Source organism: Galleria mellonella, unplaced genomic scaffold, assembly GCF_026898425.1.
Source record: "Galleria mellonella isolate WM207_F2 unplaced genomic scaffold, CSIRO_AGI_GalMel_v1 utg312, whole genome shotgun sequence".
Lineage (NCBI taxonomy): Eukaryota > Metazoa > Arthropoda > Insecta > Lepidoptera > Pyralidae > Galleria > Galleria mellonella.
Genome location: NW_026442074.1, coordinates 11,327,963 through 11,352,029, shown reverse-complemented (window position 1 = coordinate 11,352,029; position 24,067 = coordinate 11,327,963). Strand labels below are relative to the sequence as shown.

At 34.8% G+C, this 24,067-nt stretch overlaps 2 protein-coding genes across 6 annotated transcripts in view; one reads left to right on the top strand and one right to left on the bottom strand.

Moving 5' to 3' along the window:
* Positions 1 to 18,485, bottom strand: part of LOC113515161 (ataxin-2 homolog) — a 59,146-nt gene extending 40,661 nt beyond the window's left edge. For all 5 annotated transcript variants that reach the window (XM_052895855.1, XM_052895856.1, XM_031908721.2 and 2 more), the window contains exons 1-2: positions 17,920 to 18,485; positions 2,974 to 3,127 (exon numbers count right to left, since the gene is read on the bottom strand). In XM_052895855.1, coding sequence (XP_052751815.1) covers positions 2,974 to 3,127; positions 17,920 to 17,957 — 192 coding nt within the window. In that variant the 5' untranslated portion in view covers positions 17,958 to 18,485. The remainder of the gene's footprint in view (positions 1 to 2,973; positions 3,128 to 17,919) is intronic.
* A 428-nt stretch (positions 18,486 to 18,913) lies between these two features.
* On the top strand, positions 18,914 to 23,676 carry LOC113514956 (uncharacterized). Its single transcript, XM_026899053.3, has 2 exons — positions 18,914 to 19,398; positions 21,484 to 23,676. The coding sequence occupies exons 1-2, from the start codon at positions 18,990 to 18,992 to the stop codon at positions 22,122 to 22,124; spliced, it is 1,050 nt and encodes a 349-aa protein (XP_026754854.2). The 5' UTR covers positions 18,914 to 18,989; the 3' UTR covers positions 22,125 to 23,676.
* The last annotated feature ends 391 nt before the right edge of the window (positions 23,677 to 24,067 follow it).

Below are 24,067 nucleotides of genomic sequence, written 5' to 3'. Positions count from 1 at the left end.
CTGTTGCTGGAAGTTGATTCCAAAGAGTGTTTTTTTTAGTGGATGATAATGGAATGGTAACCCTGCCTACACTATCAGTATACACTGGCAGGGCACCAGTGTGGGATGACAGACGAGAATGAAGCAGGTCAGTTAGCCTACCGTGACGAATCTAACAATAAATCAATCACGATGGTTTCCAAGGGGAACCACGAGAAGGTCAATCTGACAGGGTATATTGCTAGCAATGGGGCTACTAATCCCCATTACTAAGAATCCCTTCTCCCTCCTCCAAAAAGTGATTTTGCGTAGAAGAAAGCACATTTCTAATAAAGTGTATTTGAAATATTCTTAAGAAAAATATGAAATAGGTGCAATGTACCGCATTCGAGTATTCTGACACTTCCCTATGGTTGACTGGGAGAGAATGCTTTTAACATTAAGTCCGCCATGTACACATATCGTCATAGTCGTAGAATACTGACGGATCTGACAAAGATTACATATAAAGATCCGTCAGTATTCTACGACTATGACGATATATGTACTAATGAATAAATAAATAAATATTTATAGTGATAAATTTATACGCAACGTATTCTACGATTACCGTTTTAGTTCGTTAGCAGAGCACTTTTTAAATGATCGATTAGAAACATTGAAATTGATTATTCTTTTAAGGCTGACATATGATGACGACGTTGCCATATTTCTCCTGTAAGCAAAAGTACGAACGATCTTAATGAAATGTGATCCATGGATTTTCCATGGTACTTGGTTACAGATAATAATACTTAGAATCGTGCCATCGTACAGAGGTTTTCAAACTTTCAAGATAACAAAACACCCTTTAAATACCTTTTATTTTATGAAACAATAAATAATTACAAATGAAAGATACTGTAATTCAAGTGAGACCAAAAACTTTTATTACAAATATTGTTATTTTATTGCAAATGTCTTTGCACTTACTATGTACACATGTTTGCAAATAAATTTATCTTTATCTTTATTTTAAAAGTGAAACAAAAGAGTGAAATTGTTTCACTGATTTACACCTACCTACTTACATCATCATCATTATCATCATATCTGCCTTTAACTGTTCACTGCTGAACATAAGCCTGCCCCTTGGATCGTTTTGCCAGTAGTTGCCACGCTTGGTAAGAGGATTGGCAACCGCAGTTAGGCTTCAGAGATTTTTTAAGAGAGGCGCTGCTGCTCATTCCTCAGTCTCCCTTAGTCGCCTCTTACGCCACCCACGGGAAAGGAAGCGGATGGCCTATTCTATGCCGGGACCATACGGCTTAATTACATACCACCTATTTACATAACAGGAATAAATTATACTCATTATGTATTTTGAGTTATTTCAAAATTATATTTGTAATTAACTGTGATATTATTTGACAGATCGAAATTCATAATTTCCCAGACCTTTGGTGATTTTTCTATGGAACCACTAGATTGCGTGGAATCCACTTTTTAGAATTGCTACTATAGTATATACTAGCGATCCACTCCGGCTTCGCACGGGTAGTATTTTATATTAGCTTAAATTTTGGGTTACTGTAACTTTCGTAATTTTTTTTTGCCTATTATATTTGTCGATAATGTAGTTTTTTTTATAGATGAAAGAATTAAAATCGGTTGAGTAGTTTTTGAGTTTATACATTACAAACAAACGATCAAATATTTCCTCATTATAGCACTAGCAATCCGGCCCGGCTTTGCACGGGTACATAAAATTTTCCTAAATAATCCGTACCCTACTGTGAAATACAGGTCACATATACTGTTTATAGTTTTTATATGACTATTTAGCAAATTCCAAATTGATATGCATCTCTATTGTTTCGTTTTGACTTCCCTTCACGACCCTAGTCTACTAAGTTCTTTTCACCAATATACATACCTACATATATATAATAAGGGTAGGAATATATATATATATATATATATATATATATATATATATATATATATATATATATATATATATATATATATATATATATATATATATATATATATATATATATATATATATATATATCCAATTTACATTCCCGGTTCCCTTTCTCGCCCACATCTATGTTACTCAGGGATAATGTAGCATTCTAACGGCGAAAGAATTTTTGAAATCACTCCTGTAGTTTATTAGTTACAAACATACAGAAATACAAATCTTTCCTCTTTATATTATTAGTATAAATTTATAATACAAGTATAAATTAACCTTTATACCGCCCTCAGTCGGATTTATCCGGCAAAGGTTATAAAGCCCGTAACATCCGTGTCGTGTTGTTTTGACTTGTACGAAAGCGAACTTGTATTGTTGTAAGTTTTTTTTTTTTAATATTTAATTATAGAATCAAAGTTTAGTTTTTTTTTTATATAATTTAGAATGGCAAACAAGCTGACGGCCCACCTGATGGAAAGTGGTAACCGCCGCCTATAGACATGAGCAGTAGCATGGACATAACAGAGCATACCGTTTCGCCCATGATACCCCCCATGCGTTGTCATTCCTGAGGACTCAGGTGTTATTCCTCCGTACACAGTAAATTCACGCCATATCCCACCCTTCAAACCGAAACACAGCCATGCAAACACAACTGCTTCACGGTTGAAACAATAATATAGTAATATTTAAAAATTACTTGTCATAGACTAAAACGTATAATGTAAATTTGCTTACTTGAGTCGAGAGTTTTTTTAAGGGGGAAAATGGAATGGTAACCCCGCCACGCTATCGGTATACGCTGGCGGAGCACCAGTGAGTAATGATAGGTGAGGATGAAAGCACGATGGTTTCCAAGGGGAACCGCATGGAGGTCAACCTGATAAGGTACATTGCTAGCAATGGAGCTGTTAGACCCCGTTACTAACAATCCCTTTCCACCACACAACAATCACACCCATACCACGACCAACAGTCTAACAGTTTGAGAACCGCTGCTTTAATACAATAAATAGTACGTGTTAACCCACCTCAAACTGTGCACTGAATGTCTTGAAGACACCCTCCCAGACTCCGCCAGATTTGGTTAGCACTTGAACTATATCACCAACGTGTGTGGTAGCTGCGTGCATGAAGTGCGCGTTGTTGTACACGCCATCCGGCACTACGCGGCTTCTCGGGGACCTGTGACAAATAATAACAATAAATAAAGTTAAAAAAGTAAAAAACGTTAAATAAAGTATGGACATGGTTGGGTATAAGGTCAGAGGAAGACCTAAAAATACATAGACTTAATAAAGAAAATGATATGGCCAGAGTGGGAGTCTATGCGGAAATGGCTGCGAATGGTGAAGAGATGCGAATGGAAGGGAAAAATGTATTACGGCGATCTCAAATAAAAATTGAGTTACGGGTAGAAAGATGTGACGTTGTTGGCGGCTTGTGACAAATAACAATACCTAAATCGACGTTTTTGGCAGTCTGTGACAATTAATAATAGTAATAAGAAAAATATTAAATATGGATGTGGATGGCTATAAGGACAGAGGAAGACTTAAAATACATAAATGGACTGTGTGACAAATATTATGGCCAGAATGGGACTATATGTGGAAATGACTGCATATGAGAAAGAATGGAAGAGAAAAACATTTTACGCCGAATACATAATAATTGAGATAAGGATAGGAAGATGTGACGTTCTTGGCGATTTGTGACAATTAGCAATAAATCGACGTTTTTGGCAGTCTGTGACAAATAATATTATTATTTGTCACATATAAATACTAAATGTCGACTCATTATTGAACCTTGCATTCATTGTGCCCTGTGACAAATAAGAAGTCGACGCTCTTATCGTCTTGAGATAGATAATAAGTAGGCATTCTTGGTAACCAGTAATAATAGGTCGACAATTGTGACGACCTGTGACAAAATATGATAATTGAATTTTTTAATTGTCGTTGTATATTTTTATGTTTCTGGTGCAATAAAAAGTTAAATAAATAAAAATCTCGACGTTCTTGTCAATTGGACAAGTAATAAAAAATAATAAATCGACATTCGTGGGAATCTGTGACAAATAATAATAATAAGTCGATCTTTTTACCAACTTGAGACAATAAATCGATGTTCGTGGCAATCTGTGACGAACAATAAGTCGACACCACTGGCGACCTGTGACAAAATAATAACTCGACCTTCTTGCCAACCCGAGACAAATAATAAATCGACATTCGTGGCAATCTGTGACGAATAATAAGTCGACATTATTGGCGACCTGTGACAAATCATAAGTATTTTTAGATGATAATAGAAAGGAAACCCTGTCCGCGCTATCGAAATACGAAGAGCACCTTGAGGGATAATAAGCGAGGATAGAACGGACCGCACTGTGAAGATCTGACAAAGTACAGTAAGCAATGGGGGTGCCTGATCCGATTAATTACTAACAAAACTCTTCTATCCAATAAGAAGTGTCACAGATCGAAAGCAACTGCTTGGTTCTCAAGCTAATATACATAGTGCAATGATAAACTAGGTAACCGACATCTGAGGGCGCCACTTGGAACGCCCAAGTGAATTTAAATTATTTTGTAATGAAATTTCTAAACTGTATCCAGTTTTGTTTCCTTATTGTATAGCAATTATAATTTTTTTTTATACGACTTAGAATGGCAAACAAGCTGACGTTCCACCTGATGTAAAGTGGTAACCGTCGCCTATAGACATGAGCAGTACCATGGGCATAACAGAGTATATATTTTAGCCCATGATACCCCCCATGCGTTGCCATTCCTGGGGACTCAGATGTTATTCCTCTGTACCCAGTAAATACACGCCATTCATAAATAATAATGAGTGCATTATTTATCAGCAAATAACTGTACGATTACAAATTACAATGACCTATAGCGATGATGTTGATAACAGTGCGCGGGAAACGGCGATAAACTCTGTTAGAAATCGCTGTTAGAACGATAGTCACAAAAGGTCAAGGAGCGATGAATTTTAAACACAAAAAAAAAAAAAGAAATTGTAAAAAGAATTGTGTTTTTGTTCTAGCAATATATGTATTACCTGTTAAAATTAAATGTCAAATTATTTAAAAGACAGAAAGAAAGAAATAATTTAATAAAAGAAGCATGCGACTCACACAGTAGCATATAAAACAAGAACAAAAGAAACAAAATAAAAAAAAGACCTTAGTATACATATAAAAAGCGTGTGCTCAATTAAAGTTTAAATTAAATAAATAAATAAATAAACAGTAGGATAACTCTTGAATTTAATATCGATATCAATCCAATCTTTTTTTTTTTGATGGGTGAAAATGGTATGGTAGCCCCGCCTGCGCTAACGGGATACGCTGGCGGAGCAACAGTGAAGGGTGATAGATGAGAATGAAAACAGGCCAGGTTAGTCCATCATGATAAATTCATTATGAATTAACCATGATAGTTACCAGGGAGAACCGCGAGGAGGTCGACCTGGTTGGGTATATTGCTAGCAATAGGATTCTCAGTCTCCATTACTAATAATCCCTTTCCCCCTAGGAATTGGGTTAGAATTCGGATCGATATGCAATAGTTTATATTGGCAAATTATACTAATATGTATTCATTAGAACAATATAAAACTTTTTAGTTGCTATTGTCACAATTCAAGAAAGTGCGAAAAGTGCGAAACATCGGCGTAATATGTTTTTTATTGAGGGGAAAGGGATTGTTAATAATGGAGACTGAGAATCCCATTGCTAGCAATATACTCAACCAGGTCGACCTCCTCGCGGTTCTATCATGGTTAATTCCTGATGAATTCATCATGATGGGCTAACTGGCCCGTTTTCATTCTCATCTATCACCCTTCACTGGTGCTCCGCCAGCGTATCCCGTTAGCGCAGGCGGGGTTACCATACCATTTTCATCCATAAAAAAAAAAAAAGATTTTTATTCATATAAACATCTCAATTTAACAAAAAATAATAATAATAAAATAAAGATAAGAAATTCGTTCAATAACTGACGGAGATATTAGGTAACAACTTAAAAAAAAAAATACTACCGAATCGAAATCCTCAATTTTTTCAAGTCGGTTGCAAATGCCAATTTCCAGTAAATTCCAGTGTATTCATATCTACAGGTTTATTGGCATCTTTCGAATCCGTTTTGATATTAATCAAACGGGTTTAATTACAGTAATGCTCCTGATTGTGTTGGAAACCCTGAAATCGACTGTAAACACGTGGGCCTCGCGACATAACACGAAGCAAATATATTAACGTACCTAAACGCTTGCGTCTTTGTTGTCTGGAGTGGAGAACATGCGATACGTAATGCGAATGACAAAAAAAAAAAATTGATAAGACTAGAATTTTTTTGTCAACCGACTTCAAAATTATTTTATTAGCCATTGAATGACAAATGTGTATGATGTTAGTCGATCATGCACGGGCCTTTAACTACCACGCAATTTTAGATATAGTACATTTAAATACACATAATGTTAAGAGATTTAAAAGATTAACTGTTGAGTTTTTTTGCAGGCTTTTCTCAACAAATAACAAGTTTCCGAACTATGAAGTAGATTAAGAAAAAATGACAATTTTAAAGTACTTGTAAACAAGACTATTTGATTAGGGAGACTCTAAACTTGAATGTATTTGTATTTTTTTTTTGTTTATTCCCTCATTATTCGAATCAAGAATTCTCCAAATCCGTTTACAATGTCAATTGTGAATTCCTTTTTATTTGAAAAGATATTACAGATTTTTACCATAGAAATTTAAAAAATTAGAACCGATTTTAATTTTGAAATCAAAATTTGTCGGGGGAAAGGGATTGTTAGTAATGGAGACTGAGAATCCCATTGCTAGCAATATACCCAACCAGGTCGACCTCCTCGCGGTTCTCCCTGGAAACTATCATGTTTAATTCCTGATGAATTCATCATGATGGGCTAACTGGCCTGTTTTCATTCTCATCTATCACCCTTCACTGGTGCTCCGCCAGCGTATCCCGTTAGCGCAGGCGGGGTTACCATACCATTTTTACTCATCAAAAAAAAAAAAAAATAACAAAATTTGTCTTTGCCACAATTGAAGTAGTTTTTTCAGGTGGCCTATTCTATGCTGGGACCACACGGCCGCAGTTTATTTAATATATAAGATTATTGTGGAAACTTCACTGATATATTACTATATTTATTATTTATATGTTATATATTGTATGTTTCCCCAATAAAGTAAAAGTGAAGACATTAGGAGTATTTATATAAGAAATAAATTGAAGCAATTTAAAATTAGAAGTATAACATGTTAATTAATATATTAATATTATAACGTAACAGTTTCATTAATGTTTACGTAAACTATGTATTTTGATGACTCTCTAATGACTGACAAATACTGCCTGCAAACATTTGCAAGCTACTGAATATGGCGAAACATACTAGATATTAAAAAACAAATTGTGTCAACTTATTATGTAACTATGCTGCCAAATAAATTATTATTAATAATAAATGCAACAAAACCACATCTACCACTTGGCCTTCAAGCTAGGATGCCCTGTGTCATGGGGAACCAAGCAACTAACGTCTAGTGTTACAACAGGACACTCAAGACTCGAGCCAATAAAGAATTATTAACATGTGGCACAAAATGACATCTGTCACTTTGTCATCAAACTAGGATGTCCCGTGTCATGGGGAACCAAGCAGCTTATGTCTAATGACATAACAGAGACCACATAAGACTGGAGCCAATAAAGAATAATTAACAAGTGGCACAAAATGACATCTGCCACTTGATCATCAAATGAGGATGCCATGTGTCATGGGGAACCAAGCAACTAACGTCTAGTGGCACAACACTCAGACTCGAGCCAATAAAGAATTATTAACAAGTGGCAAAAAATGACGTCTGTCACTTGGTTATCAAACTAGGATGCCATGTGTCATGGGGAACTAAGCAGCTAACGTCTAGTGGTACAACAGGACACTCAGACTTGAGCCAATAAAGAATTATTAACAAGTGGCACAAAATGACATCTGCCACTTGATCATAAAACTAGGATGCCATGTGTCATGGGGAACCAAGCAGCTAACGTCTAGTGACACAACACAGACCACTCAAGACTGGAACCAATAAAGAGTTATTAACAAGTGGCACAAAATGACGTCTGTCGCTTAATCATCAAACTAGGATGCCATGTGTCATGGGGAACCAAGCAGCTAATGTCTAGTGGCATACTATAAAAATTCGTTTTATAAATTAGACCTACTGGGAATCGAAAGTAGGACCTCTTTTATGCAACGTGCCTACCACTGCGCCATAGATATCGTCAAAGTTTAGAATACGAGCCGATTTTAATTATACTTTTTAATAGAAAGCTTTAAATGCCTTTGAAAACTATTGTCTTTTGTTACAAATATAATTAAGTATTTAAAAATATCCAATAGCTATTATGCCCGCCCAATTTGATTTATTATGACAGTTAAGATGTCACAACATGGCGGATAGTCAGTCGTCCCTAAATAATATTATTTGAAACACGTTCCGTGATTAATTGAAACAATACCAGTGTCAGATAAAATGGCGGCCCACTAGTTGTTAATATACATAATTACGTAAATTAATAGCATTCAAGTTTCAAATAGTATCAATACAATTCCTGTTATAGGTATATTAAAGTTGGACAAGCGATCGGCATTTTACAAGATAGGTACATTTTATATCCAATAATTAAAAATGTATAATTAACGTTGAATGACGTCATTTCCTATTGACCTACATAATTATATCGTAAAATGGATAATATAGATAAAAAAGTTTGAAATATATTAGGCATTGAATGAGTAATTTTTTGATAAATTCTATTCTGGATTTGGCTGTAATTTTTAAGTGAATATTTCGCGATACGCTTCAAGTTGCTCAGCGAGCTATGGGGATGGCTATGCTCAAAATCCACAAAAGAACTAGAAACTGATCGATATAGCCCCGAAAGACAAGCAAGCTGTAATGACAATGGGCTGGTTACATAGTTTGTAGCAACGACAGACGATGGAGAAAAAAGGTTCTTGAGTGGCGACCCCGTATAGACAAATGCAATGTAACTTAACCCTCTACTGGTTGGGGCGATGACCTCAAATGCATTCCAGAGTCAGTGGATGCAGAAGGCTCAGGACCATTCTTTATGGCAGTCTATGGGAGAGGTTTATGTTGAGCAGCGGACAGTTAAGGATTGAAATGAATTAAATAAAAATTACAGGATATCCTCTGATAGGATCCTGCGATAGGAATTAACAAAAGATAATTCCTATCGCAATCAATGGTTTACTCTCGTGTTTTTGATGAAATAGATTGACAACTAGGATGATAAGTGAAGATGAAGATATGCTAGTGGATCCTTCGTGACGAATTCGTTGGGAGTTAACCACGGTCGTTATTAGGTCACGATAGTTCCAGGAATCGCGTGATGATCAAAATAACAGAGTATGGTGCTAGTAACGGGGCCCATAGTCCCCGTTACTAAGAATCCCCTTCCTCTCTTACGCGTTGATCTTATATTAATTTAGTCACAGACAGTGCAGTTTTTATAAGTAATATTATAAATGTGAAAGTGAGTCTGTTTGCTACCTGTTCTTTTAATGGATGATAATGGAATAGTAATCCCACCCGCGCTATCGGTATACACCGGCGGGGCACCAGTGAAGAATGATAATAGGTGAGGATGAAGCAGGTCAGTTAGCCCATCGTGACGAATTCAACAAGAATTGTTCACGATGGTTTCCAGGGGGAACAACTTGGAGGTCGACGTAATAAGGTATATTGCTAGCAATGGGGCTGTCAAACTCCATTGCTAACAATCCTTCCCCCCCCCCCCTGTTTGCTAACTGTTAGCGTCTTCACCGCTCAAACAATTCAATAAACATACATATTATACCGATTAATGAAAATATAAAAATAAACAAAGTCGCGAGCAAAAGCCAGTAACAAAATACGTAAGATATATCTCTTAGATTTCATTGGTAAATTAAAAAAAACCTACTATTCAGCTTTCAAAGGATATGTCAGCATTTCCCGTCTCTGTGTACCTATTACAGACAGTTTGCCTAGCGCCGAGACCACGGGTCAAAGTTCAAACGTACTCAATGCCAAAACGTGTCAGTGTTACGAGTTAAATGTTACCGCTTTGTTAGCAGTCCCTTGCAAATTTTGTTAATATATGTCCAAATTGTGTAAACAATTATCATGCCCTATTTTTAATAAAAAAAAAGCCCACCACTTTCAACCGACTTCAAAAACATAGATTCTCAATTAGGTTGTAATTTTTTTTTTTTATATTTGCTACGTTATAATTTCATTAATTCTAAACCGATTTGGAAAATTCTTTTTTTTTTCTGATACTTACAGATTGGTCACATAGGAATTTTATTAAATTTGGTCTCTAGTAGTTTAGTTTAGAGATCAAAATAACTTGACACAATTGAAGTAATTTTTTTGTGGGGCACAATCTTTAAATATCTTTAAACAATTTCGTATAACTTTTTTTTAATAAGTAAGTTTAAGGATAATATTTCGAAAGATTAAAATAAAATATTTAATCGCATTCTTACTGATTTTATTGATGTGCATTTATTTGTTTTTGCACAAAAACAGCTTAACATATTTAATTTTTCGATGAAATGTTATAGGTGCATTTAAGCCTAGTATTTGAGATGGAAAATGATATACAGTATTTTTAACCTCGCAAATAAACACGCGGGATGTAAAAGTTAATTAATAATAATAATTATTATAAAAAAGAAATAAGTAATTCTTTTTTATATCTAAAAATCTATTCAAAAAACTTCAGACCATACATCATTACAACAAGCCATTATCATAACCCAGAATTTAAGTTTCAACCAATAAAAAAAAAATACTATTATAAAATTTATCACTGTGGCCGGGTGTCATGGTTGGATTATAAAAAATTACTTCACTTGCAAACTGGCAATAGATGGCGTTGTATAATGAAAAATAAACAATACAATGAAAAGAAAAAAACACTAATTTTAACAAAAAAAAAAGAAACCTAAAATATAAATAGACAAGACACAAATCACTAATGCAGGCGCCTATCAAGTAATACTACTATCACGAACTCATGCGCATGCCCTAAAAAGAATAATTTGAAGTGAACTATGCTACAACAAACATTCCTAGCAAGGTTATCAGGACAGTGCCGGAAAATGTGATGAATCACCAGAAGAATAAACATTTATATTGTTTAATTAGAACGGATTGGTGTAGTACATTATCGTGAACAGTGGCGTTGCTAGTTCGATACCGATAGAAAATTATTATATTAATAACGAAGAATGGAATACCTTCCATTCCTTCCATTCTACCAGGGGGTGATGATAAGTGTGGATGAAGTCAGGCCAGTTGGACCATGTTAAATTCACTAAGAAGTAACCACGATGGTCCGTTTCGCGAGGAAGTCAACCTGACAAGGTATATTGCTATCAATGAGACTGTAAGTACCCATTACCAGCAATCCCCTCCAATATCCACCCTCCGACAACAGGGTCGCAAGATTGATGCCAATTACACGATTACCAAATAATGGAGGTAAAGCCGATTGGTAAAAGCACTGGCATCTCGTAGAAGACGCGGTTTCAAATCCCGAGCGGTTCAAAAGTATTTCAATAATATAAAAAATATGATAACGTCTTGGCCTAGTCGTAATCTATATCTCACTTATGGCCGACATAAAATTTGTGCCAATTAAAATATCTGATAAATATTCCAGTGATGTAAAACATCGTTAACAAATTAAAAGCAGGCTCGTCCCTGCCACGTTGGATTCTAATATGCTCGGCGAAATGCGCGCATATCGTCAATTACGTTCTCCTCAACGATAATAATAGTCATATTCCTCTGATTACTCTATCAACGATTACAGTCGTGAGTATATCTCAATTAGAAAACGTCTTCCATATTTTAAGAAAATTTTTAATAGGAATTATCTCTTGCCATTGATTCTTAGTTCGATTTTCGATGTCGGTTTACAATTGAGAGAGATATCGCGTTGTAATACTGTATTATAGTATTATAGAATTGAATGATTTATATACCGGTAAAAATCATCTTTTCTAAAAATAAACAGTCAATATAACACGAATTCATCTAAGATCCACTTTCATCGCTTTATCAATGGTACAATGACAAGCATATTGCTATAGATAATAATTTATTATTATTTGTAACTAGTTATGCGCGCAATTTGGTTCGCGTGTTACCTATAATTACGTTATTTTGCACAGTATTTTTCACTTTCATTTTTTACGCCATCTATTGCAGATTTGAGTCAACAAGAAAATATCTTTTGTCATGTTTTTTTTTTTTTAATAATATTGGAACGGTAACCTCATCTGTATCATTGTTATATATTAATGAGGTACCAGTGAGAGACGATGGAAGAGCATTCAGCTGATCCATTGACCATTGATATCAAATCCATCAAGAATTAAACACAATAGTTTTCTTTACCAAAATCCCTTCTCTCCCTGGAAAGTGGTGTTGACATTAATGTATGGGACGGGTACCAAGCATATTTTGAGATGGTGCTGTACCAGTCTTTATTCTACCAGATGGGCAATCAATTCGAGACAGTACAGTAATTTGTGTTAGACATAAAAAATTAAGTTAATTCAAGGATCAAACCTCAATGTTACATTGAGTTTGATTTGATCTAACTTAAATAAGCTTGGTGACAAGTATTTTTAAATTAAAATTAATAATTCCAGCGCTGAGTGAAACAAAAGTTTTTAAAAATACATTTAGAAAAAAAAAAGCAAATTTAAATTGCAAATTTTTGTAAATTAAAATAAGTACCTATTTAAACCTTGAAACAGCTTGTTTAAGAGCTAAATTTAGAATTATGTAATTTTAAGTAGGATCTACATAAAAAATTACCTTTAAAATGTTTTTTTTCAAATTTAGATGTTATAAAGCTAACCCCCTTATTCATAAAAACATAAAATCTCTCATTAACCGACTTTAACTATTGAACTATTTTATCTTTTTCTCTGGAGTTAAATTCCCAACTTGAAAGAAAGTGACAAAATAGTGCAATTGTTATAATATAATAGATTTATAGATTTTAGCTTTTATGAATAAGGGGGTAAATTTAAAAAGGAAATACAGATGTTTTAAAGATAAATTGAAAAGATTTAAAAAAAAAAAGTTATAAATATTAATAACTAAATCAAATATTATTTGATTAAGTATTTATTGACTTCAGCATTTCACTAGCAACCTATTATTGGTTTGACAAATAGTCTCACTGTTCGATGGTCACGGGTTTAATTCCCATACAAGATTTGTATTGTATTAATAGTCATGGTATTTAGAAAAGAAAGTATTTAACTATGTATATCAGTTTTCTTTGCTGTGTAGCCTCAGTATAGAATAAGCTGCCATTTCCTTTCCTAAGGGTGTCGTAAGAGGCGACTAAGGGTGAAGAATGAGCAACAACTTCCCTCTTAAAATATCTCCAAAAATCTAACCCGCAGTTGCCAACCCACCTGCTATGCATGGCAACTACTGGCAAAACTCCCCATATGGGAATAGCTTATCTTTGCAGTGGACAGCTAATGGCTGACATCGTATGATGAAATGCCTATTAAAGTCAGTATTTCACTAGCAGTCTAGTAGTTTAATACTTTGCCTCAAAATTCAATGGTTATAGAATTTTTTTTTATACAACTTAGAATGGCAAACAAGCTGACGGCCCACCTGATGGAAAGTGGTAACCATCGCCTTTAGACATGAGCAGTACCATGGACATAACAGAGTATACAATACGATACAAGATTTGTATTCATGAGTATAAACTGTTTGTATTGGTATGGGAAATATATGTAAATACATATTACACAAAACACATACATATACAGGTACACACGTGTGTACACACACAAGTACATAGCGCCATCTAGTTGTAAGCCAAACAGTGTACTGTGAGTAGTAGAAAACTGATAGACATAAACATATATAAATACATATTATATACAGAAAGCACTAGAATTTTCTGTATGTATATTCTACTACCCAGAATTCAATTACTATTTAGTTTGGGACTAGATGATTTTGTGTAAATGTAGAGTGATGGGGGGAAGGGATTGTTAGTAATGGGGAGGTTAGTCCCTATTGCTATCAATATACCCTAACAGGTCGACCTCCACGCGGTTCCCCCTGGAAACTATCGTGGTCAATTTATCATTGAATTGGTCACAATGGGCTAACTGATCTGCCTTTTCATCCTCACCTATCACTGCTCACTGGTACTCCGCCAGTGTATACCGATAGCGCAGGCGGTATTACCATGCCATTTTCACCCATAAAAAATGTACAGTGATATTTATTTTTTCCTACAAGGTATTCTTTGGGGATATTGGCAAAGTCCTTTTTAGTCTTTGCTGAAAGACAAGTCAGAAAGTAATTGTTTACAATCATAATATAAGTTTTTTTTTATTAAAGTAAACTTAACTTCAAGCATTTCTGAATAGTATTTTTGTATGAATTCGCTGCCCAGTTCCGAATACGATTTCAGCTGAGAAGAGCAAACAAGAAACTCAATATCACTTACAAAGAATATATGAATATATATATATAAATTTGTGTTAATATACAGACTAGCACAAGAATTTTATTGTTATTATTGACTAAGGATCACAAATTGATTCTGACACGAGTTAAGTTTTTTCAATGTAATTACTAGATGTAAGTTAAACTAGCAATTTTTACATTAAGATATAGTAAAAGAGTTATTTAATTATTATAAATTTAAATTAAATTTTGTGTCAAACAAAATATATTCAGATACATGTCAGATCTTATTTGTAATTTAAATAATAAAATAATAATATGCATAACCATTTGGAGACAGGTATGTATAATATGACCAGAGGGAGACTTTGTACAAAAGTCGTTTGCTTAGGTACCTCTGTCCGATTCGTGTTTCAACCGTGAAGCAGTTGTGTTGGCATGGCTGTTTCAGTAAGAAGAGTGGGATATAGCAGTTAAAATAATTATGCACTACTTAAAGGGACAAAAAACTAAAGTCAAATTATATATATAACACATTTTGAATTGTTTGTTTTACAAAAGTAAATAAAGCTAGTTTTTTTTTTCGCCTTGATAGACACTTTAATAAGTATGCAGATATAATTATGGGTAAATATCACAATAATATTAATAGTAAAGTAGTGTAGGAGTAGATAAACAGATAGATAAATAATTTATTTGCATTACTTACAGCACACAAACAGCAAAAGACACAAATGCAAAGGAAAAATAATAAAAAAAAGATACATGTACAAAAAATTAAAAAAAAAAAAAAACAAAAACAAAATCAGAGTACACAAAATAAGAATTACAACACACCTACAGTAACCATGTGATTATTATTTTGTATGTTAATCAATTTCGAAGCAATATGTCTTACATATGGGTGACAATTTGGACTAAGAAATAACTACTACAGATATGGTAAAGCAACTTGTGAAGGTTCTACAAATTCTACAAAGCAATTTTCATGTCAGCTTTTAACTGTCCACTGCTGAACATAATCCTCCTTCTATTGGGGAGCTTTGCCAGTGGTTGCCAAATTTGGCAGGCAACCGCAGTTAGGTTTTGGTAATGTTTTAAGATGGGCCTTGTTGCACATCTCTTGAAAATTAAGTTATCTTAATCACTTCTTATTAGAATCGAGGGAAAGGAAAGATGGCCCATTCTATGCCACATGCATTGATGCCGGTACCACAGAACAATTGTGAAAGAGTAAGGGATAATCAGATTAACTTTTTGACTCTAAAAATATGACCTAATACAGTTCTTTTAGAATAAAAACGGTTAAAATTTCTTCTGTCATTTATATGTTACCAAATAAAAAAAAAAATAAAAAATATATGGACTATATATATATATATATATATATATATATATATATATATATATATATATATATATATACAACTTAGAATGGCAAACAAGCTGACGGCCCAACTGATGTCAAATGGTAATTATATATATATATAATTATTGAAAATCAGAAGTGTTTCTGCTGCAAGACAGCTATACGTGCATGGCTGTGTTTTGGTTAAAAGGTGGGATACAGCAGTAAAAATACAGGGTATGGAAGCATAAAACTAATCCACAGAAATGGCAATATATGGGAGATACTATGAGCTGTTCATGTTGTGAGGCTACAGTAACCACTTACTATCAAGTGGACCATCAGCTTGTTTACCACTTCAAATCCTATAACAAATATTACTAATACTTAATAAGTAGAGAAAGGGTATGTTTTTTCTAATGGGTGACAATGGAATAGTAACTCCCCCTGCACTAATGGTAAATGCTGGCAGAACACCAATGAGAGATGAAAGGTGAAGTTGAAAACAGGTCCTCGGCCCATCTTGACAAATTCCACAATGATTAATCACAATGGTTTCCAGGGGAAACCATGTAAATATTGACCTGATAGGATATATTGCTAGCAATGGGGCTATTAGATCACCTTACTAACAATGCCTTTCTTCCCAATAGGGGTATATTAGTAACGGGGTCAAACACAAGTGTATGCCGATAGTACAGGCGAGGGGTTTTTTTAATGGGTGAAAATGGAATGACAGTCCCGCCTACACTACCGGTATACCATAGCGGGGCACTAGTGAAGGATAAGTGATAGATGAGAATGAAAACAGGCCAGTTAGCCCATCATGATGAATTATCAGGAATTAACCATGATAGTTTCCAGGGAGAACCGTATAGAGGTTGACTAGGTTGGATATATTGCTAGCAATGGGATTCTCAGTCTCCATTACTAACAATCCCTTTCCCCCCAATAGTACAGGTGGGGTTACTATTTCATTTACATCCATTAAAAAAAGATGGGGTCTAACAGTCCCATTGCTAGCAATAATATACTCTACCCTATCAGGTCAGTCTCCATGTGATTCACCCTACCGATCTCAGTTAATTCTTATGGACTTGAGATGGACTAACTGAGCTGCTTTCATCCGCTTCATCTCTTACTGGTACATTTAGCATATACTAATAGAGCAGAAGGGATTACCATCGCATTCTTACCCATAAAAAAAAAGTTTATGAAGATATTGGATGTTTATATTCACAGAGTAGCTTAATGGCTAAACAGATTTAAATAAAATTTGGTTGATGGATTATCTGTATCTTAGACTAACACAATGTAAAAATGGTTAATGAAATAAGAAAACAAAATGGCAAAATTATGTGTTACTACTGTCAACTTAGTTCTATACGTAAACACTGTTGTTACAAAACGAAAGAAGTACAAAATCTTACCGTTAAGGGCTAACAGTTATGAAAATGATTGCTACAGGGTTACAAGAATTGAAATCAGTTTAAAATATTTAACCAAGACAGAGTATAAATTAAAAATCACACTAATTAAGAGGTTTGGAGCAATGCCAAGCATTTCCATTGTTAGAATATAATATAGTGAAAGCATTACAAATGGCATAAAGCTCTTAGAACTACAATGGGATCGAGCAAATAGTAAAACATCAAACTCTGTGTATACCTAGAAGAGATTATTATGGTTACACACAACAAAATTAAGTGCTTAACAAGTAAAGGTGATTAACATATCTGAGGCAAGCTTTAGGATCAGCTGATTGCACGCGCCTATATTAATCGGAGATCTAGACAAAAGTAGGGCAAACATCTAGACTAGGGGTGACGCGCCGCACCGATCGCGCCTTGACACAACACACCCTATGATTTGTTAAAAATCTCACCTTATTTACACTTCTCCCACGCTAGCGATCTCCATACTGTCAACGTGACAACCCAAACCAATGCCGTATTGCACTGTGTAGCAGGCCTAATAACAAAGACATGTCATCCTGATGCTTAAGTTAATGAATGTAATGACAATTACCTCGGCGGCCCTTGACGGCCTTTGCGTTTACTGTTCATATCTCCGTCGCCTGACTGCCCCGGTGGGTAGGCACCTTCTCGTCTGCGCGTAGGGACCGGAATTTTGGCTAATTATTACTTCTTTCTTTTACAACACAGTCCTTTCAACTTTCGCGGATGCACTAAACTGCAGTTGAAATTAAGAGTTAACACTCAAAATGCGACAACAGCGATGCATCGATTTCACTAAAGTTGTTTGACATTTGCCAACAAATATAAATTAAAATATATTTGAGTACAAAATCGCAGTTCGATTTATTCTCGGGAACTAATCCCGAAAAATAAACGGGTTGGCAGATTTCTCGTGCCTGCAATCAGCGCAGGAATACAACATGGCGCTGTGACGTATTCATCAAACAAATTGCAAAAAAGTAAATATACACTTTTTCAAATACAAATCACTACAGGCATATCACTAAATATATAAGTTAATTTTTAGAACACTTTTAGAATAAATATCGCTACACGATAAATAGAAATATTGAATAGGGTCAACGTTTGACCGACTTCCCACTTCAGAACTTTCAATATGGCGGAAAGGTATTTGACTTTTAGTGTTGTTAGTACAAATATCAGGCGGTGCTATCTACTCTGTGGTATCAATTCATTGAATCAAATAAGAAATTTAATAATATAGAAAATAAGCAGAAGGTACAAAACATCATATTATAAAATATTCCAAAATATTATATTACTACTGATAAAATTCAAAACGATTAGTAATTTTCTACATATTAATTAGACTTTAATATTCATAGTTTTGTAGAATAAAATTATTTTTCTTAAAACGACTTAGATATTTATTAATTGCAGTGGCATAACTTAGTCGGAAAATTGACAAGAAAAATTATTTGTTTTTTTTTTACATTGTTAATGTCATTGACTTCCGTGACGCAAGTTTACAACATACCAAAAAGGAGTACCTATGGACACAGCGCGCGCGCGCCAAATTTCATTCGATAGATAGCCCCGTTGCGTTGCAAATTTACTATCGATCGCTGAAAGTTACCAGGACTAGGTCACTTCGTGAAAATGAGTCTTAAAAATGGGATGAAAATGTCCCAACGCGAAAAATTCGAGCTGATTAACTCGGAAGTGCGTTCTTTTTACGAATATTGTAAAGAGGCCGGTATGACTGATGAAGAGATGGATATAATATGTCGCCCGCTCACCAATGCTGTAAGAAAGGCATCCATCAAGAGATGGACGAGGGTAGTGCTTTTTGTAATCATGGTGGTTGCGATCGGATATACCGTGGTTCAAACAGATACGTTTCAATGGCACGCATCTGCGGCTGCAAGGATCGTATTGATAAAAATGCTTCCGATTTGGGATTGGACGCCATTGTACTATAATAAGTGTTTGATTCAGCGGTCACAACCTCAGAACTTGGATAACAATGTAATATCAACGTCGGATTGTATTGCTTGTGAGGCTATAAGTAAGTCTTAGATATTAATTGTAATTGTTAAAAAAAAAACGGTTAAGTACTACAACAAAACATAGAATTAATTTTATTGCTTTTGTAGAATTCATGAGATTTTCTATTTATAAGTAATCTTCTCTACGTAATGGATTCCATTTCCGGTTGGGTCAACTTTTTTTAGGTATAACCGTCCATCTTTTCTAGACATTTTTGCTATTGCAACTTATTAAAAAAGCCAAAAAATAAGTAAGGATTTTGCATATACTTAATTTAACGCATTTGCGTGAATTTTCGACTTTCCTGTGATCTTACTTTATTTTTAACGTATTTCTCGAAAGTAATTATTAATTTAGAAATTGTTTATTGTCATTGGAAAATATTTTGCTTCTAAGTTTGCAACACTTAATAATTTCCACTAATTTAAAAACTTTTTAATTAAAAATAAAATTAACCGTTGCCTTTCATTACGTTTAAATTATAATTATTATAAGAGTAAGTTCTCTATGGTTGCAAGCAAGCATACAGCCCGCCTGATGGAAAACGGTTATCATTAACATACAAACATATGTATGTTTGCGTACGTTATCAGCGCATCAGGATGTCCAATATTGGTGATCGCACCAAATACCAACGTTCTTGATTTTTTTAATGAATGATAACCATGTCTAAAAGAGACATAGAGGGGTAATGTCCTACCTTAAAATAAAAAGCTCCAAAAATTTGAGACAAATTCGCTTTTACAAAATCACTTGATTATGGCTTCCGCCCTGCCAAAAAGTTCTTTTGCCCTACTTTAAACTTGGGTCTAGCTACGACCCTGATGATAATGAAATGGTAACGCCGCCTGCGCTATCGGTATACGCTAACAGGGCATCAATGAGGGATGATAAGTGAGAATGAAAAGACAGGTCAGTTAGCCAATCATGATGAATTCATCAGGAATTAACCAGGGGGAACCGTGAGGAGGTCGACCTGGTTGGGTATATTGCTAGCAATGGGATTCTTAGTCTCCATTCCTAACAATCCCTTTCCCCCTGGTTCAGTCAATTCAACAAAAAAATCTCTCACTAGCCGTATCACGCGGTTCCGTCCGCGTGAATCAGTACATAAAGTATGTATTAAGTTAGGATATAACTTACCTATGTACCAAATTTCGTTTAAATTTGTTCAATCGTTTTTGCGTACATGAGTAACAAACATCCATTCGTCCATTTATATAAACTATTGTATTTATACTGTTACAGTATTTATAGTATTGATGAGATATTAATGTTTATTTATTTATTTATTTAAATAACTTTATTGTTCAAAAGAAAATATGGTGCAAAAGGCGGACTTAATGCCAGTAGCATTCTCTAATATAATACGAGTATAATAGCGTGAATTTACTGGGTACAGAGGAATAACATCTGAGACCTCAGGAATGGCAACGCATGGGGGGTATCATGGGTGAAACAGTATTCTGTTATGTCCATGGTACTGCTCATGTCTATAGGCGACGGTTACCACTTTCCATCAGGTGGGCCGTCAGCTTGTTTACCATTCTAAGTTGTAGAAAAAACTTTGGGATGAACGGTGAATAACGAATGTGTTAAAATATTTCGACATCTATATCTATAATAAAATAGTCGCTATCTGTATGTATATATATATATATATATATATATATATATATATATATATATATATATATATATATATATATATATATATATATAGAAAAATTATTAAACGCAAAATAACCTAAAACAATGATTTTTAGAATTTTTGTCTGTTTGTAGGTTTATCTCAGTTGCTCCACTTAATATTTGGTGCTTATTTCAATCGGTTCGTAAATAAAAAAATTATATCAATCTAAAGAATCACATATAAAATGCTATAAAATAACCAGTCAGTGGAATTGACTAAAACTTTATAAAGATATTAGGTACGTAATTATCATTTAAGTACATAGTACAAGATCGGATTCATGAAGAGTTCCAATGGGAATGATGTACGGGATCTACATAGTTACAGTGGGTAATGCCGCGGGAAACAGCTAGTTTATAATATTAATAAGATACCTAAGTAAATTTGTTAATTTAGACCATTATTTTCCAGATACCGTCGCACGCATATCAGATGTGAGTTACCACGAAGTGTTCAACCATCACCTGCTCCGCGGTGCTCCTGTCATCGTCGTGGACGCATACTACGACTGGTCCATATCTCGCACCGACCTCAACTTGACCAATCTCATCAGCCAAGACGACCGGCTCCGGGGCTCTGTACCCTGCAGGGTACTAACCAACATCAGGCTGGGCCGCCAGCCCATGGACCTGGAGGAGATCGTCTCCAGAATCACCAACACGGATATCCCCAGCTGGTTCGTGCATTTCCAAAACTGCGACATAAGAGCTGTAAAGTCCTTTAGGGTTTTGGCGCCAAGACCCTACTTCCTATCGCCGCACATACCCCCATCTCATTTTAATTGGTTGCTGATGTCTAAAAATTATGATACACACAGGTATAAATATTTAGAGCTGGATGTCGGACTTATAATTATGTCTCAGTTGAAAGGGAAAACTTATATAAGGCTAAAACCTCGGGCGCCCTGTGAAGACGAGTGTTACACTCTAAATTTGGAGTTGATTGAAGGGGAGACCCTAGTTTTGGGGAATTCTTTGTGGGAATTGGAGTATTTGCCTGGTAAAGGCGAGAATGTGGCAATGATAACGGAAACCGATTGGGTGGAGCCATAATGTTGTGGTGCCGTAGTTAATCTCGATGTAGTTGGTGTTTTAATTTTCGTGGTCAACGTGTACCTTCTCCCACACTCGTAAGAGACACGACGTGTATACCTCAATTCATATGAAAAGTGTAAGCGTAAATACTGCTCAGTGTAGAGTCCGATCTAGTTATTTGCCGCTTCGGGCAAATGTAAATAATCTGCAACCTTTTATAATGAATATACTCGCAGTGAAATTATTTTGCCGCTCTGGACATTTGCCTTGCAGGCACTTTTCTAGATCAGATCTGGACTTGATGATGGCATGGTGCGGGGACAGCTCATCTTTCGTCGAGAGATTAAGAATTCGAAAGGGGAATAAAAGTAGATTTTGAAGCCAATCGTAACAAATTAATTCAAATGTTTTGTGGAATAAGCCAAGTTGCTTTTTAGTAGTGATATATATGTTTCAATACTATTGTATGTATTTTATTATTTTTAATATGTTTGGTTGTTTATGGCGTCTAAAATAGAAAAAAAAAACAACCATTGATTGGGAACTTCTGATCGATCAATAACTAGATGTGAACTCATGGGATTTTATCCATTCCAAAAGTGTTTAAAGGAGTTATTACAAAAAAACACCTGTCACTAGCACCATGCTATATTCCATAGAGTAGTCTTGGTATTCCAAAAAACCTTTTATTAATAGTAAATTTCGCAGACCCTTTTGAGAATACCATCTGTAACGCTGTCGATACATTTTCGTTGTATACAATTATTACATTATCAGATTATATTGGACTTCTAAAATCTCTGTCATCCATTGCCAAATATTGTCATATCGTTCACTATCAGCGTTGCCAGATGCAATATGTTCTTTCTAAAATGTGGGTATTTTAAATATTTTTCCTCGAAATTGATACAATTTGCTTCGCTAGATCTTAAACTATGGACGGACTATGTCACAAAAATACTCAAATTTCTCCATACAGTTGTTTGCATGACTGTAAATCACAGCCATGCAAACATACAGTATGTATAGAGTCATAACTTCTCAGAAATGGCAACGCATGAAGGACATTATGGACGAAACAGTATAAGTACTTACTCTGTTGTCCATAGTACTGTTCATGTCTATAGGCGACGTTTACCACTTTCCACTAGGTGGGCCGTTAGCTTGTTTGCCATTCAGAGTTGCATAAAAAATGTCCAATTTCTCTCCAAAAATTTCGTTTCCCCAATATTTCACGAACAGAATTTTTTTACCCATTATTGTGAAAAAAAAATGCGCATTCTGGCAACGCAGTTTGCAATCCAGAAATTGCATTTTACAATATAATTGAATGACCTGCAATATTGAAATCAAGTAACTACTGTCGTAATAGGTTAAGAAACGAGTTTACACATATCAAAAGAACTGCGTTATGTTTCTGTAAGTGTTATATAGAAATAAGTATAGCAATTTTCACACGTTCATAATTGTGCACGATTAATATCAACATAAAATACCTACTAGCGTAAGATTAAAATTTTAATTGTGATTATCTAAGTACCTCGGTATTAAATATTATGTGATGCATATATGTATGTTCATTTTATTTATCCATATACGTCGACATTTCCCATATACCACCAAGATTTTACAAAAAAAAATAACAATAGCCAAGTTCGTAAGTAAGTACCTTTCAAAGGCATCATCGACACCTCCATGCCGTAGACTGGATGGTCGCATACACAATTTAGGAAGGGGGGGGGGGGCATATTTTTGCTCGTAGTGGCAAAATAAATGAGTCTGGTTTTTAATTGATGAAAATGGAATACTTCGCCTGTGCTATCGATATACGCTGGAGGGACACCAGTGAGAGATGATGAAGCAGGTTCGTTAGCCTATATTGACGCATTTCATAAGAATTAACCACAATGGTGTCCAGGCGGAACCGCGTGGAGGTTGTTAGCAATGAGGCTGTTAAACCC

What these genes read in the sequence shown, in the direction of transcription:
- LOC113514956 (XM_026899053.3), top strand. Translation starts at nt 18,990, where the DNA reads ATGAGTCTTAAAAATGGGATGAAAATGTCCCAACGCGAAAAATTCGAG. An exon ending in TATTGCTTGTGAGGCTATAA is followed by an intron (nt 19,399 to 21,483) that starts GTAAGTCTTAGA and finishes ATTATTTTCCAG; the next exon opens with ATACCGTCGCACGCATATCA.